We start from the raw sequence: 17,794 nt of genomic DNA, 5'->3' as shown, positions 1-17,794 counted from the left end.
TATTTTGACATATCATATATATATTTATGGTAAATAATTTCCCAATTTTGAGGTTGTACATGGTTGTGTGCTCATATATGAACATAGGAAAGTTATGTCAGGTTCATTCTACTGTCTTTCTCATTCCCATTCCCGCTCCCTTCTCCACTATCCGCCCTATTCAACCTGGTGAACCGCCTATGAGTCAGCATTCACAGATGAGAGAGAACATTTAGCCTTTGGTTTTTTGGGGATTGAAGTCAAGTAGAGTTCAGGTGTCCCGAGGGATTGAACTATTTCTCAGTCTGTTGTACATTCTGTTGGTATGGTACTACAGTATTCTCCTTCCCTACTTTTTCATTTCACTTAGCATGATATTCTCTAACTCCATCAATTTACCTGTAAAAGCCATAATTTTATTCTTCTTGAAGGCCGAGTAATATTCTATTGTGTGTGTATGCCACATTTTCTTTCTTTTTTTTTTTATTGTTGGTCATTCAAAACATTACATAGTTCTTAATACATCATATTTCACTGTTTGATTCAAGTGGGTTATGAACTCCCAATTTTACCCCGTACACAGATTGCTGTATCACATCAGTTACCCTTCCATTGATTGACATATTGCCTTTCTAGTGTCTGATGTATTCTGCTGTCTGTCCTATTCTCTACTATCCCCCCTCCCCTCCCCACCCCTCCCCTCCCCTTTTCTCTCTCTACCCCTTCTACTGTAAATCATTTCTTCCATTTGTATTATCTTGTCTTACCCCTCCTTTCCTCTTATATGTCATTTTGTATAACCCTGAGGATCGCCTTCCATACCATGCGATTTCCCTTCTCACTTCCTTTCCCTCCCACCTCTCAACCCTGTTAATGTAAATCTTCGTCTCAAGCTCTTCGTCCCTACCCTGTCCTTGTTTACTCCCCTTATATCAAAGGAGTCATTTGGTATTTGTTTTTTAAAGATTGACTAGCTTCACTTAGCATAATCTGCTCTAATGCCATCCATTTCCCTCCAAATTCTATGATTTTGTCATTTTTTAATGCAGAGTAATACTCCATTGTGTATAAATCCCACATTTTTTTTATCCATTCATCTATTGAAGGGCATCTAGGCTGATTCCACAATCTTGCTATCATGAATTGTGCTGCTATGAACATCGATGTAGCAGTGTCCCTGTAGCATGCTCTTATTAGGTCTTTGGGGAATAGACCGAGAAGGGGAATAGCTGGGTCAAATGGTGGTTCCATTCCCAGCTTTCCAAGAAATCTCCATACTGCTTTCCAAATTGGCTGCACCAATTTGCAGTCCCACCAGCAATGAACAAGAGTGCCCTTTTCCCCGCATCCTCTCCAGCACTTATTGTTGTTTGACTTCCTAATGGCTGCCAATCTTACTGGAGTGAGATGGTATCTTAGGGTAGTTTTGATTTGCATTTCTCTGACTGCTAGCGATGGTGAGCATTTTTTCATGTACTTATTGATTGATTGTATGTCCTCATCTGAGAAGTATCTGTTCAAGTCCTTTGCCCATTTATTGATTGGGTTATTTGTTATCCTATTGTCTAATTTTTTGAGTTCTTTGTATATTCTGGTTATTAGGGCTCTATCTGAAGTGTGTGGAGTAAAGATTTGTTCCCAGGATGTAGGCTCCCTGTTTCTCTCTCTTATTGTTTCTTTTGCTGAGAAAAAACTTTTTAGTTTGAGTAAGTCCCATTTGTTGATTCTAGTTGTTAACTCTTGCGCTATGGGTGTCCTATTGAGGAATTTGGAGCCTGATCCCACAGTATGTAGATCATAGCCAACTTTTTCTTCTATCAGATGCCTTGTCTCTGATTTAATATCAAGCTCCTTGATCCATTTTGAGTTAACTTTTGTGCATGGCGAGAGATAGGGATTCAGATTCATTTTGATGCAGATGGATTTCCAGTTTTCCCAGCACCATTTGTTGAAGATGCTATCCTTCCTCCATTGCATGCTTTTAGCCCCTTTATCAAATATAAGATAGTTGTAGTTTTGTGGATCGGTTACTGTGTCCTCTATTCTGTACCATTGGTCCACCCGCCTGTTTTGGTACCAGTACCATGCTGTTTTTGTTACTATTGCTCTGTAGTATAGTTTGAAGTCTGGTATCGCTATACCGCCTGATTCACACTTTCTGCTTAGTATTGTTTTTGCTATTCTGGGTCTTTTATTATTCCATATGAATTTCATGATTCTTTTATCTATTTCTACAAGAAATGCTGTTGGGATTTTGATTGGCATTGCATTGAACTTATAGAGAACTTTTGGTAATATTGCCATTTTGATGATGTTAGTTCTGCCTATCCATGAGCAGGGTATATTTTTCCATATTCTAAGGTCTTCTTCTATATCTTTCTTTAAGGTTCTGTAATTTTCATTGTATAAATCTTTCACCTCTTTTGTTAGGTTGATTCCCAAGTATTTTATTTTTTGGGGGGATATTGTGAATGGAGTAGTTGTCCTCATTTCCATTTCAGAGGGTTTGTCGCTGATATACAGGAATGCCTTTGATTTATGCGTGTTGATCTTATATCCTGCCACTTTGCTGAATTCATTTATTAGCTCTAATAGCTTCTTTGTAGACCCTTTTGGGTCTGCTAGGTATAGAATCATATCATCTGCAAATAGTGATAATTTAAGTTCTTCTTTTCCTATTTTTATGCCTTTAATTTCTTTCGTCTGTCTAATTGCTCTGGCCAGTGTTTCGAGGACTATGTTGAACAGAAGTGGTGAGAGAGGGCATCCCTGTCTTGTACCAGATCTTAGAGGGAATGCCTTCAATTTTTCTCCATTCAGAATGATGCTGGCCTGTGGCTTATCATAGATTGCTTTTACAATGTTGAGGTATGATCCAGTTATCCCTAATTTTTCTAGAGTTTTGAACATAAAGGGATGCTGTACTTTGTCGAATGCTTTTTCTGCATCTATCGAGATGATCATATGGTTCTTATTTTTAAGTCTATTGATGTGGTGAATAACATTAATTGATTTCCGTATATTGAACCAGCCTTGCATCCCATGGATGAATCCTACTTGATCATGGTATATAATTTTTTTGATATGTATTTGAATCCGATTTGCCAGAATTTTATTGAGGATTTTTGCGTCAAGGTTCATTAGAGATATTGGTCTGTAGTTTTGTTTCTTTGAAGTGTCTTTGTCTGGTTTCGGAATCAGGGTGATGTTGGCTTCGTAGAATGAATTTGGAAGTTCTCCCTCTTTTTCTATTTCCTGGAATAGCTTGAAAAGTATTGGTGTTAGTTCCTCTTTAAAGGTTTTGTAAAACTCTGCTGTATACCCATCCGGTCCTGGGCTTTTCTTAGTTGGTAATTTTTTGATGGTTTCTTCTATTTCCTCTATTGTTATTGGTCTGTTTAGGTTGTCTATATCCTCCTGACTCAATCTGGGCAGATCATAAGACTTAAGAAATTTATCGATGCCTTCACTATCTTCTATTTCATTGGAGTATAAGGATTCAAAATAATTTCTAATTATCTTCTGTATTTCTGAATTGTCTGTTGTGATATTGCCTTTTTCATCCCGTATGCTAGTAATTTGGGTTTTCTCTCTTCTTCTCTTCGTTAGCATGGCTAAGGGTCTGTCAATTTTATTTATTTTTTCAAAGAACCAACTTTTAGTTTTGTCAATTTTTTCAATTGTTTCTTTTGTTTCAATTTCATTAATTTCAGCTCTAATTTTAATTATTTCTTGCCTTCTACTTTTTTTTCTATTGTTTTGCTCTTCTTTTTCTAGGATTTTGAGATGAAGTATGAGATCATCTATTTGTTGGTGTTTTCTTTTTTTGAGGAATGAACTCCAAGCAATGAATTTTCCTCTTAGAACTGCTTTCAATGTGTCCCATAGATTCCGATATGTTGTGTCTGTGTTTTCATTTGACTCTAGGAAGTTTTTAATTTCCTCCTTGATGTCTTCTAAAACCCATTGATCATTCAGCAACCTATTGTTCATTCTCCAAGTGATGTTTGATTTTTCCTTCCTTCTTTTATCATTGATTTTCAGTTTCATTCCATTATGATCAGATAAGATGCATGGTATTATCTCTACCCCTTTATATTGTCTAAGAGTTGCCCTGTGACATAATATATGATCTATTTTTGAGAAGGATCCATGTGCTGCTGAGAAAAAAGTGTAACTACTTGATGTTGGGTGGTATAGTCTATATATGTCAATTAAGTCTAGGTTGTTGATTGTGTTGTTGAGTTCTATAGTTTCCTTATTTAACTTTTGTTTGGTAGATCTGTCGAGTGGTGAGAGAGGTGAGTTGAAGTCTCCCATGATTATTGTATGGTGGTCTATTAGACTCTTGAACTTGAGAAGAGTTTGCTTGATGAACACAGCTGCACCATTATTTGGGGCATATATATTTATGATTGTTATGTCTTGTTGGTGTATGGTTCCCTTGAGCAGTATGAAGTGTCCTTCTTTATCCCTTTTGATTAACTTTGGCTTGAAATCTATTTTATTGGATATGAGTATGGACACTCCTGCTTGTTTCCGCAGTCCATATGAGTGGTATGATTTTTCCCAACCTTTCACCTTCAGTCTATGAATATCTTTTCCTATCAGATGCGTCTCCTGTAGGCAGCATATTGTTGGGTCTTGTTTTGTGATCCATTCTACTAGCCTGTGTCTCTTAATTGGTGAGTTTAAGCCATTAACATTTAGGGTTATTATTGAGATATGGTTTGTTCTTCTATCCATATTTGTTTATTGATGTTACTAAACCTGATTTGTTATCCTCTTTGACTACTTTCCCCCCTTTACTGTCCTACCTCCCATTGTTGGTTTTCAATGTTATTTTCCATTTCCTCTTCCTGTAATGTTTTGCCAAGGATTTTTTGAAGAGATGGTTTTCTAGCTGCGAATTCTTTTAACTTTTGTTTATCGTGGAAGGTTTTAATTTCATCTTCTATCCTGAAGCTTAATTTCGCCGGATACACGATTCTTGGTTGGAACCCATTTTCTTTCAGTGTTTGAAATATGTTATTCCAGGATCTTCTAGCTTTCAGAGTCTGTGTTGAGAGATCAGCTGTTATCCTGATTGGTTTACCCCTAAATGTAATCTGCTTTCTTTCTCTTGCAGCTTTTAAAATTCTCTCCTTATTCTGTATGTTGGACATCTTCATTATAATGTGTCTAGGTGTGGATCTCTTATGATTTTGCACCATCGGCGTCCTGTAGGCTTCTAGGATTTGGGATTCTGTCTCATTCTTCAAGTCTGGGAAGTTTTCTGGTATTATTTCACTGAATATACTGTTTATTCCTTTGGTATGGAGCTCTGTGCCTTCATGTATCCCAATGACTCTTAAATTTGGTCTTTTGATATTGTCCCATAATTCTTGGATGTTCTGCTCATGGTTTCTTAGCAGACTTGCTGAGCTGTCTATGTTCTTTTCCAGTTGAAATACTTTGTCTTCATTGTCTGATGTTCTCTCTTCTAGGTGATCTACTCTGCTGGTAGTATTCTCAATTGAGTTTTTAAGTTGGCTTATTGTTTCCTGCATTTCTAGGATTTCTATTTGTTTGTTTTTTATTACCTCTATCTCCCTGTGAAATTGATCTTTTACTTCCTGGATTTGTTTGTCAATGTGGTCTTTCATTATCTGATTTTGCTGTCTCATGTCTTCCTTGAGACTCCTGATCATCTGAAGCATGTATATCCTGACCTCTCTATCAGACATTCCATCTGTTGCAGCTATTACCTCTTCTAAAGTTGAGTTGACCTGCATTGCCTGTGGTCCTTTCTTTCCTTGTCTTTTCATACTGCTCACGTTTCTTTCTGCTTGGTGAAACTGTTGTGTTTTTGAAATTTTCCCTCTATTTATTTATGTTGCTCTTGTATGGTTGAAAGATCACCTTGCAGGGCAGGTAGTGGCTGTGATCCTCCTCCAATTTGTGTGATCCGTCTGTTATGCTGGCAGGCCCTAGGTCTGCTCTGCTGGTCGGTCAAAGGTCCGCCTACCCAGCAGGCAGGAGGGGCACCTCTGTCACTCTGCAGGTTGCTGGGCCTAACCTCCCAATGGGTCGAAGGTTTGCTTAGCTTGCAGGCACTGGGGGAGGGGCCGGTTCCACCCCTCAGTAGGCTGCTCTGCCAGTGGTCGCAGCCCCGCCTACCTTGCAGACACTGGGGGAGGGGATGGGCCTGCCCTTCAGCAAGCCGCTGGCCCTGTCCTACTTGTGGGTCCTGACCACGTTCCCTGCAGGCGAGCGTAGCTGTTCTCTCACCCAGCAGGTTGCTGGACCTGACCAGCCCGTGGGTTGCAGGTTCGCCTAGCTTGCAGGCACTGGGGGTGGGGCCGGTTCCACCCCTCAGCAGGCCGCTGGGGCCATCCCCACATTTTCTTTATCTATCTGTTGAAGGGCATCTAGGTTGGTTCCATAGTTTAGCTATTGTGAATTGAGCTTCTATAAACACTGAAGCGGCCATGTCTCTGTAGTATGCTGATTTTAAGTCCTTTGGGTATACACTGAAGAGTGGGATAACTAGGTCAAATGGTGGTTCCATTCCAAGTTTTCTGAGGTGTTTTCATACTGCTTTCCATAGTGGTTGCACCAATTTGCAGTCCCACCAGCAATGTGAGTATAACTTGTACCAACATTTAATGTTACTTGTATTCTTGATAATTGCCATTCTGACTGGAGTGAGATGAAATCTCAGTTTAATTTGTATTTCTCTAATTGCTAGTGATGTTAAACATTTTTTTTTCATATATTTGTTGACTGATCATATTTCTTCTGTGAAGTATGCAGCCCTGTGTTCTAAAGTCTGCATTTGAGGAGTGACCTTCTTTGGGCCACCTTCACATGTCTACAAAGGAGAAACACACAGCTATGGACAGGGCTGTGCAAAGTATTCAGGTGTCTCGAGGGATTGAACTGTTTCTCAGTTTGTTGTACATTCTGCTGGTATGGTACTACAGTGTTCTCCTTCCCTACTTTTACATACTATTTTCTTTACCAGTATGCTTCATTGATATTTTGGGCTGGATACCTTGTTGTTGGGCCTGTCCTGTGCACTGTAGGATGTTTTGCAGCATCCTTAGTCTTTCCCAACCAGGTGTCAGTTCTGTACATTCACCCCCCTCCCCCCAGTTGTGACAATGACATTGAAGTTCCCCAAGAGAGCAAAATTGCCCACTTGATTACCACTGTTGTGTTGTAGTTGTTATTTTTTGTTTTTGTTTTTGTTTTTTTTTAATAATTTCATCTGTGGCTTCCATGTGCCCTTTCTATGTCCTTTTAGCTTTGACTCCCACCACCATCAGCATGTGGTGGGTCCTAGTCCCACTAGTCCCACTGATACTGGTGTTGATCAGGATCTGTGGTTGTTGTGTCAGGGTGGGGTTCTCCCCCTCAAGGTTTAACATCCAAGAAACACCTGCGCCAAGAGCAGAAAGTTTTATTTATAGGATAGAACGGAGAGACAGAGAGTCCTCTGCAGATCAGAGGAGGGGGTCCAAGTTGCAAGTGGAAATTAGTGCCTGAGGAAGTAGGGGTGTCCTTCCTTTTGTGGATTTTAGATTTCCTTTGTTCTTATGCTCTATCCTCCTCTTACTTGCCTACAGTGACCCAAAGGTGGGCCGAAAGCTTCAGGATACAGTCAGGTAGGGAGTGGCCCAGGGGGCATTCATTAGCTACTCTTTGTAGGGAGGCTCAGTTCCCTGGAGGCAGGTAACCTTGGAAATAGGATGGAGGAGGGAGAAGGGAGAAGGACTTTGGAGATATTAGCATTTTATTTCCTTTTCTTTTGAACCAGCCTCCATATTTCTGATCTGACTGATCATTCATTATCTCAATTGAGATAATGTCCTTTTGTTGCTCATTCCCCCTTACCACCGTTGATCTGGCTAATGGTCTTCTTTCCTGTTTGGGAAGAACTTTGTGTACCAGAACACTTGTGGTTGTAATCTGCTAATGGATTCACTGCCTTTGGTTTGGGAGCCCATTTCTAGTGGAGGAAGCTATGGTTTGGGTGGGAGAGTAACAGTCACATTGTTCTTTCAGTTAGGAGTTCAAGGGCGAGGTAATATAAGTATGGCTATTTCTTCCTGTGTTCTTGCTCTTCTTATTTGTTTTCACCTCTCTTCTCCCTTTCCCAGTTTAAGTTTCACCTTTCCACAAAGCTCTTTTGGAACAGCTTCATCTCATATTGCCATATTTGGTTCTGTTGTATCTCTGGCAGTTTTTAATGCAGGTGTACTTTTTTCTAGAATAATTTTTCTGTGATGTTGTATATTCCTGAGGCACTACCTACCGCTGGACGTGTGGATATCATTTAGTAGCTTTTACTAGCATATTAGAATGAGTTATATTCTTTTAGCATAAACTCAACTATAGAAATAAGGTGTATATATCAAAATAATTAACTTGTGCTATTTTTGTTCCACAAACTTAAGGGATAGTCAAATAAGAATAGGCACTATTTAAGACGTCTCTAATGTTCAGAAGGTAGGATTTGATCTGTGGATTATAACTTTTTGTCCTTAATTAAAATGAATTTAAATCTGTTCTTAGCAAGAAAAGAGATTTGGTATAAAAACAAGTACAACAAATAAATATTTTGATTCAAGTCAAAAAAAGAAGGAAAAAAGGAAATTTGTGTTTGTTGGCTCAGGCTGCTGTAACCAAATACCATAGACTGGGGTGGATTATAAATAACAGAAATTCATTAATTAATTTTTGTGGTGCTGGGGATTGAACCCAGGGCCTTGTGCATGCAAGGCAAGCACTCTAACAACTGAGCTACATCCCCAGCCCTAAACAACAGAAATTTATTTCTTGCAGTTCTTGTGGACTGGGAGTCTGAGATTAGGATGATAGCATTGTTGGCTTCTAATGAAGGCTCGCTCTCTCTCTCTCTCTCTCTCTCTCTCTCTCTCTCTCTCTCTCTCTTTTTTAACAGTTTATTTCTTAGTTTTTTAGGTGGATACAATATCTTTACATTTATGTGGTGCTGAGAATCAAACTCAGTGCATCACGCATGCTTTAAAGTCACAGATGGCTGATTTCTTTCTGTTTTTTTATATGGTAGAAAACCAATGAGGAAGCTCTCTGGCGTCTCTTTATAAGGTCACTCATCCCATCAATGAGGGCTTCACTTTTATGATCTAATTACTTCCTAGAGACCTCGCACCTCCTAATACCATCACATTGGGAGTGTTAGGATTTCAGCATGAATTTTGGGTGTACACACATAGTCCATAACAATTACATAAATTGAAGATATTACGTAATGTTTTTCTTGAGTGAACTACATAGTTCTATTTAAGGAGTTAGTAGTGGTGGCCCATGCTTCTAATCTCAGCTACTTGGGATTGTAAATTCAAGTCCTTCCTGGCCAATTTAGGGAGGCTGTCTCAAAATAAAAATAAAAGGGATGGGGATGTAGCTAGGTGAGAGCCACTCCCGGGTTCAGTTCCAAGTACTGCAAAAAAAAAAAAAAAAAAAAAACAGAAAGAACAAAAAACTAGTATCAAGTGAGAAAATGTGTGTATAAGTAGTTGGATGACTTTCAAGTACTTAATTCTAACATACTATTTGTGTATTGTCTATAATATCAAGTTATAGAATCTTTCATGTAAACTGAATTTGTCTTTTTTGTTGTTCCTGGTTAATTATCAGCAGTCAATAGTATTAAGTGCATAAATTAGGCTGTTTCAGTAGTAGGAATGTGAGTATACTTAGTGGATTGTGTTTCACTCTTGTGAGATTGAGGCTTAATTTCTTGCATTACTCGGGTTTATATTGCAACTAAATTAAGTTTGTGCTATGCCGAATGTGTCCCTTAAAATTCATATGTGGAAACTTAAATGAGAATATTAAGAAGTAGAGCCGTTTAAGAGGCAATTAAGTTATGAGGGTAGATCCCTCAAGGATGGGATTAGTGTTACTGTCCAGGAGTGCTGGGTTCGTTGTCTCCGTTCAACAAAGAATTGAAGAACAGGACACAGAGATAGCAGGCAAGAAGTAGGTTTATTGAAAAGAGAGAGACACAAATAGACTTTTCCGAGGAGAAGGGACCCCAGAGCTGGGAGTCCAGTGGGGGAGTTTTGGCTTGTTCTTTTTATGGTCTCTGGAATTTCCTCTTCTCCTTACCCCCTCTACTGACCAGGTATCCTCACTATTATTGATTGGTGCGTCCTCTGTCCACGCTTCTGTTTTAGTTTTTCTGTTGGATTCCCCACTTAGGAGCACAAGTGAAGAAGTGGCTGATTGAGTCCCCTGCTTGTGTCCATGAGCACTTTCATCAGGCAGGAAGTTGACCTCATCAGAAGACCCTCTCCATGCTCCTTTGTTCTGGCCCTGCCCCTGACCTCTTCACTGGCCATGTTGCCCTGATTACCTAAGCCCTTCTATATCTTCCTCATTAGGACTTTCATTAAAGGGCTTAGGGAGTAATTTCAATTCCTTCTGCTGAATACACATTTCCCCTTGGGAGAATGCAGCAATACAGCTCCATCTTGGAAATAGCCATCAACCTGTCAGCACCTTAATTTTGGACTTCCTAGCTTCCAAAACTATCAAATAATTTTCTATTGTATATAAACTACCCAGTGATAAGTGTTTCGTTATAGTAGCAGAAGTAGACTATGACCATTGAATTAAATATCTGTGAGTTACAAGTACTTTATTCTTGATGCCCAGGGCATTTGGAGTTTGATAATTGAGATTAAAGATGTTTACCCTAAAGTTCTTGCCTGTGAATGATTCTGTTTATGATATACTAACTTTCGGTCAATAGGATTTACTCTTTTAAAGTTTTGGATATAATTCATTGCTGAATTATATTTATTTAAGTAAACTTGGAGTAAATGATCTCTTCTATAACCCTTGACTGTAGATACTCCCAGAAAGCAAAACTAAAGTTCCTGCTTTTACTGCTGCTCTTTGTTACTATTTTGGAAGTCCTCATAAATGCAATAGAATAATAAAAGTAAGGAATCATAGGGGAAGGTCAGGTATCTTTCACACATTAGAATATTAGGCTATAAGCACTATGAGAATTGTGGTCTTGGTCTATTTTGTTCACCTTTGCATTCCAAGTTTTCAAGTAGTGCCTGACAAAGAGTTGACATTTGGTAAGTATTTATCACATGAAGGAATAAAGGAGATTCTATGCTTTATTGGATTTTCTAGCTAGACCCACACTGAAAGTTGCCAGAGTTGGTAAGAACTCAGCAGGACTGAAGTAGAACTAATAGAATGTGTCTAGCTTTTGCCTTGCCGTGGTCTCTTCAGCTGCTAGGTTCTATATAACTTATGAAACATGCAAATATCAGTTTGTAGGTTGAAATCTATATTCACTTAGGTGATAAAATCCTTTTTACGTGTTTTAAAATCTGTTTTATTATCTTTTCTTTTTGCAGTTCTAATTGTGGAGTGGTAAACATATATAATCAAGATTCTTGTCTCCAAGAAGCAAACCCAAAGCCAGTGAAAGCTATAATGAACTTGGTTACTGGTGTTACTTCTCTGGTCTTCAGTCCTACCACAGAAATTTTGGCAATAGCTTCAGAAAAAATAAAAGAAGCAGTGAGATTGGTAATACACCTTTTCTCTTCGTTTTTAGCATTGGTAACTTTAAAATCTGAAGTTCAAAACAGGAAATGCTAACAGGATAGGTCAAGTGTTAGATTATTTTAAAAAGTGACTTTGTTTAGTCACTCTTAAGTTGTTGTCTAGAAATTACTAGTATTAAAGCTTTCGGGTGTGCTTGTTGAAATAATGCACAGGAGCCATAAATTTGTATTATATCAGTTCTTTTGGGAAAGCTTGAGCTCTCCATTCTCCATATTTTGTAAGTGGTGGTCTTCATTTTCAGAGGTTTCTTTCAGCATATAAATTACATAATACTTAAGGCAAGCACTTCATACCTCTGCAATTTTCTTTCCATTTCATTTTTTTTTTTTGGGCACCAGGGATTGAACCCAGGGGTATATTAACCACTGAGCCACATCCCCAGCCCTTTTATTTTTTTATTATTTATTTATCTTTTTAACTTTGAGATAGGATCTTGCTAAGTTGCTTAGCAACTTAAACCTCACTAAGTTGCTAAGGCTGGCCTTGAACTCTTGATCCTAAATTGCTGGGATTACAGGTATGTGCCACCATGCCTGACCATTTCTACTTTTTTTTGGCGGCGGTGGGGCAGTGGGGGGTGGTACTGAGGACCGAACTCAGGGGCACTAGGCCACTGAGCCACATCCCTAGCCCTATTTTGTATTTAGAGACAGGGTGTCACTGAGTTGCTACAGTGCCTTGATAAGTTGCTGAGGCTGGCTTTGAACTCAGGATCCTCCTGCCTCAGCCTCCTGAGCTACTGGGATTATGGGCGTACCCCACTGTGCTCAGCCATTTCTACTTTTTAAAGGGCTGTTATTTTAATGGAGTGGAGGCAATTCTCAGGTGTGTATGTGTGTGTGTATGTGTATGTATATATTATACATATACACACACACATACTTTTTCCTTTTTGGTGTTGGGAATTAAACCTAGGATCTTATATGTTCTAGTCCGGTGCTGTACCAATGAACTGAATTCTTAGATTTTGAAAATGAGTTATGTAAAAATAATGGAATTCAAAAAGCTAGGACTACCTTCATATTTGATGATTTACTAGAAGAGCTCACTGGATTTGGTATATGGTCATATTTATGGCTTTACTACACAACTTCAGGGCTCAGCTTAAATGTCACCCCCTTCTCTGTGAAGTTTTCTAGTCTTCAAACAGAATCAATTTTTTCATTTAACAATTATTTGCTCTAGGTGCCAGGTGTAACAGATGGCATAGAACTTTGAATAGCATCATTGCATCACTGCCAGGTTGTGTTTTATAGACTGCTGTTTTTATCTTGCTTGTTTAACAAAAAGCTTTGTAAACTTTATCAAGTATGAGCTTATATAATAGTATGTCGTTTACAAAGACTTATGAAGAATTCTTCAAAAATTTGAGTCAGATGACAGTCCTTCAGAGGATAAATATACAACAGTTTGTAAAGGGCAGAATTGTGATTCTAGATCTTGTATTCTTTCTAGCGCTGCTGTGCAGAGGACTTTATTTGACAGAAATGGCAAGGAGGAGGCTCAGCTCCTGCTTATATAGAACAGTGTGACTGTTACGTGTGGTATATATTGAGATTCTCTGCCTAAGATTTTCTTAAAGGGTTTTGCTGGGAAAAGAGTTTGAAAAAATACAGCATTTGCATTTTTTTTCCTTTCTGTTGAATGAATCATTTGATAAGTGAGAAGTTTCCAATTCAAGGCAGCTTTAAAATCCCTGCTCCTCAGTCCCCGCTTATGGGAGTGGCGGTGTACTCGTACATATTAACCTTTTTATCATTTTAATGGTAGTAAATTGTTTTAGAAAACCATGGGATCTATCTCCTGTTGACATAATATATTCTGCAAGATGCACGGTAGTTAGTTCTGCCTAGTTTGCTTCAGTGATCATGACAGCCTTTATGTTTTTTTATTGTGGCAGAATCACAGAAGGAATTCATTAGTAACAGCCAAATCACATTTTTTAAATGGTAGTCAACCATAATATCTAATGGAAAGAAGCCAAGCATTACAGCTTCAAAATGCCTCAGTGAAACAGTGTTGGTATCATTAAATGCAATTGCTTATAATGATCCAAACAATTTTGTTATCCCAGCATAAAGCAGTGAATATAAATCTAAGCCACTGCATCAGTAGGAGATGCAGAAGTCAAATTGTTATCATATTTATAATCTCTAATTGTAGTAGAAAGTAGTGGACTTTTCTGTCCAATAAATTAAGAATAAATGAGCTTTTCCTTGTTGAATTTTGATCTCTGGACCCTTAACTGCCATGACAGAAGGGGCATTAAGAAACCAAAGAAAATTTTAAATTAATGTAGTTGGGTCTTTATTGGTCTCCTTCTTAATTAATAGCTCAGTTATACCTTTTAATACAGGGACCCGAAGAAGATCAGAGCACACTAGAGTTCTAGCCAGGTAGGATTGATCATTGGTCTGAGAGAAGAGCACTAGTGCAGAGAGAGAATTCCATGGGCACATCATGGGAGAAGACACTGAGTCTATAAATTAGTTGAGACTTATCTCACCTGCCTAGGACTGAGGCCCATTTTCTCTGTAAGTAGACTTGAAAGAAAGGGCCAGTGCTCCTCCTCATGCCTACTCCCAGCTTTGGCTAAACTTTTGGCTCCCTCTACATCATCAGTTCCACTTGATGAATCTGGTTTTCATGATTCATCTCTCTTTGAGGAGAGATGGCAGAAGGCAAGGAGTTTATCATGTAGTTGTAAAAAGAAAATTTTATGATATTGAAAGATGTGATTTGACTTTACCTAGGCTTCAGTTACATACAATCAGGTGTTTGATAATATTTAAGATATCTATTTCCTGTGATCAGATTTTAGTCAGTTAGCTAGAGCATTAATAGACACTACTATTGATGTTTCGCTTGAGTTTATACATTCCTTTATTTGTTCAGCCAACATCTGAATCTTCAGGTACCAGGCTGGATGTCACATGAGTGCTTTCTTCTCTTCCTTAACAATTAATAGACATGAAAATTAAATTTTGGGATGGGGATATAGCTCAGTTGGTAGAGTGCTTGCCTCCCAGGCTCAAGGCCCTGCGTTCAATCCCTAGCAACACACACACACAAACACACGCGCACGCGCACACACACACACACACACATCTTAATTTTGGACCAATTTGCTCCATTAAGAGAGAAGTGATGGGAGGGGAAGGGAGAGGAGGGGAGGGGAGGGGAAGGGGGGGATAGGAAGAGCAGCAGAATAAAATAGACACTAGTATTGCTATATGTATATATGTGACTGTATGACCAATGTCATTCTGCAACCTGTGCACTCAGAATAATGAGAAATTACACCCCATTTGATTCAGATGTATGATATGTCAAGATCATTGTACTGTCATGTGTAACTAATTAAAACAAATTTTAAAAAAAGAGAATACTTTTATGTATATGCCAATCAAAACAAACTTTCTGTTCCAGCAAAATGGTAGTGAAAATTAAATTTTAAGAAAGACTAATTTCCAGTTTTTGTAATATAAGGCTTTTTACTATCTCCTGCAGGTTCACCTTCCTTCTTGTACAGTATTTTCTAACTTCCCAGGCACTAAAACAAATATTTCTCACGTTCATACCATGGATTTTTCTCCCAGAGGTGGATACTTTGCTTTGGGGAATGAGAAAGGCAAGGCCCTGATGTATAGGTAGGTATTATGTTTAAAAGTTAGAGATACCTAATAAGCTTCTTTTTAAAAATGTGAAGAGATACTATGTATTCCCAGCTCTACAGTTAGGTACAATTTATTGATTGCATAATTAGTGTTTGGCCTGACTCTCATCCTTATTATCTTTGTGCATTTTTCTACCATAAAATGTCATTATCAGAAAAGTATACCTGAAGAATGAAAGAGAGAGTGAGTGAGTGAGTGAGTGTGTGTGTGTGTGTGTTTCATATAAGCATTTTTCCCTCAATAAGCTGTAGGAAAATTAGCCACTTTAATAATCTTGCCACTTTCTTGGTGCCCTATGTTTATATTCACCTTTGCTGTTTTGGCAATGGACCATTTACCAGATTTAAGTGATCTTTTTAAAAAACACATGTTTACCTGAAAATGTAAGGAACGATATTAATCACAAAGATATCCCAAAGTTATGTCCTGTGTCCTGGCTTCTTTTCTGAATACAACATTCTTGGCTATAAAACAAGAAGATAGAAAGTCTAATTGCATGATTGCTAGAAGATAATTGGTGATGAGGTAAACTCAAGAGCCATCAATAGGAATCCCATGACTTAAATCACAATCTCCTTTCCTTATTTCTCATATTGCTCTTGGGGACTGCATAGAACCCTGTGTTTATGTTTAAATGCTTTAGGGATGGCCTTCAGGGTGATAAAAAGGAAGAATGTAGATTGGTTTTGAGGGAGTAGTAATGAAAAGAGAATGTAGCAAACTGTGTAGATTAAAGTTTTGTTTACCTTGAGAGGAAATGGAGTTATCAAGAGTTAACTCCTCTGGTCTCATTTTTTAGATGTTTTGGAGTGCTTCTTAGTACAGATTTTATAAAAAGATGCAGATTGCACTTAAAAATTCTTTCCTTTCTTTAAGTGCACCCCAGAAGGCTTTAGATTTTTCACCAGAGCATAGCTTTGTAGAATCACACTGTTTTTAGCTATATTAGTGAGTGAATTTGAATGACAGCACATCTGTTGATCAGGCATTTCATAGACCTCAGTCTCATGCTTTGGAACAGGTTAATGATTTTACATAAAGTTCAAGGCAGTAAGATCCTCCAGAATGTTGGCTTGGGGTGTCTGAACCTAACTGCCTTTTGAGAATGATTATCCATGTTCCTCCGTTCTTCCTATGTGCCATTCCATGAGTTAGTGACTGTACTGTGGGTAATTACAACGTTGTTTTTCTCTTTTTCAGGTTGCACCATTATTCAGACTTCTGAAGAGAAAATTATTTGAAGTAAGAAAATTCTTTTTGATATATTCTGCAGATTTTAAGGTTACACGATTGCTATCACTTGGCAGAGGTACCATGTTAGCCAAGCTTTGTTTCTCTGCCCCCTTGGTTGTTGCATCTTAGGGGAGTTGAGGTGGCAGTAGATCAGGAACTATCTCACTGGATTCAGCCTTCCTTGGGAGCTTCTTATCCCCATTGACAACAATCTCTGTCCTTTTGAGGTCAGATCTCCAATATTGCATTTAGAATTGTCATCAAAATCATAATTACTGAACATGTTTAATCCAGGAAAGAAAATAGGCTTAGCAGAGAGATAGGTATCTGCTAGTTATAGATACTTGATATCTACCCTATGGCTTGTATGAACTTAAAGCATCTTACCTGTGTATGCTTCTTGGGAGAGTATTAAGTGGCTTACCCTGTTTCACAGAGCTAGTTAATAGTTAGTCATTGTTTTTTCTGCCCAGTATTTAAAACAGGGCATGCTTCCTTACTCATGGCTTGACCTTCTACCTGATACTGTGACCTTTGCAGTTGGCCTGTTCACAGTCGACTATTTGGTGTCCTGTGATATTTATGAATGTGGAGCAAGACACTTTGGGAGGGCAGTTAGATTTAATTAGGGGAAAAGGATTTTTAAAGATTGAGGAATTTTGAGCAGCACTTTAGTTGGGAGAGGAAAGCAGTTCAGTTATCTTGCCTCTGAAAGTAACAAGTGCCAGTACATGTTGCTTATTGACCAGCAACTCTGAATCAGGTGTATAATTTCTTCTGTTCTTTTTTCAGATCCAGTTGAACCACAGAGGGAGCCTGTCCCGATACATCTTCTCAGAAACTTTCCAGGATGTGTGATAATATATGATAAAGATTTGTGGTGCCAGCTGTGCTTAAGTTAAAAGCAATGTCATAATAAAGAAATGTCAGCTTTTGTTTGAAAATAAGTGTTTGTGGTTCTTACCCACCCCCATACCAGGATGCATTTCTTTTAGACTAAACACCCCTGTCTATAGACAAAAATAATACAAGTGGATATTCTTGTACTTCCCTGTGGACCCTGACTGATTTTCAGCAAAAGTTTCTCTGTTCTTCAGGGTATCAGCTACAGTCATTCTGAGGAGTTATGGCAGTCAGTGGCTTCATTTGAGAGCAGTGAGACCTCATGGGGAGAGTTTTTAATGCCCAGGACTTCAGGGAAGTTGGTTATGGAAATAAAAAGTCTTCTGGGCTTCTTACTTCAAATTGTTTTCATAGTTACTTGGGGAATGGTTATATAA

General features: G+C 38.4%; 1 protein-coding gene across 1 annotated transcript in view; it reads left to right on the top strand.

The window, feature by feature from the left end:
• Utp18 (UTP18 small subunit processome component) overlaps positions 1-17,455 on the top strand; it is a 51,215-nt gene extending 33,760 nt beyond the window's left edge. The window contains exons 11-14 of the mRNA XM_026386730.2: positions 11,391-11,565; positions 15,115-15,254; positions 16,482-16,523; positions 17,307-17,455. Of these exons, the coding sequence (XP_026242515.2) occupies positions 11,391-11,565; positions 15,115-15,254; positions 16,482-16,506 (340 nt within the window). The 3' untranslated portion in view covers positions 16,507-16,523; positions 17,307-17,455. The remainder of the gene's footprint in view (positions 1-11,390; positions 11,566-15,114; positions 15,255-16,481; positions 16,524-17,306) is intronic.
• Positions 17,456-17,794: the final 339 nt, after the last annotated feature.

This window comes from Urocitellus parryii, chromosome 7 (assembly GCF_045843805.1).
Source record: "Urocitellus parryii isolate mUroPar1 chromosome 7, mUroPar1.hap1, whole genome shotgun sequence".
NCBI lineage: Eukaryota > Metazoa > Chordata > Mammalia > Rodentia > Sciuridae > Urocitellus > Urocitellus parryii.
The sequence above is the reverse complement of the archived record's forward strand: the minus strand, read 5'-3'. Positions and strand labels throughout refer to the sequence as shown.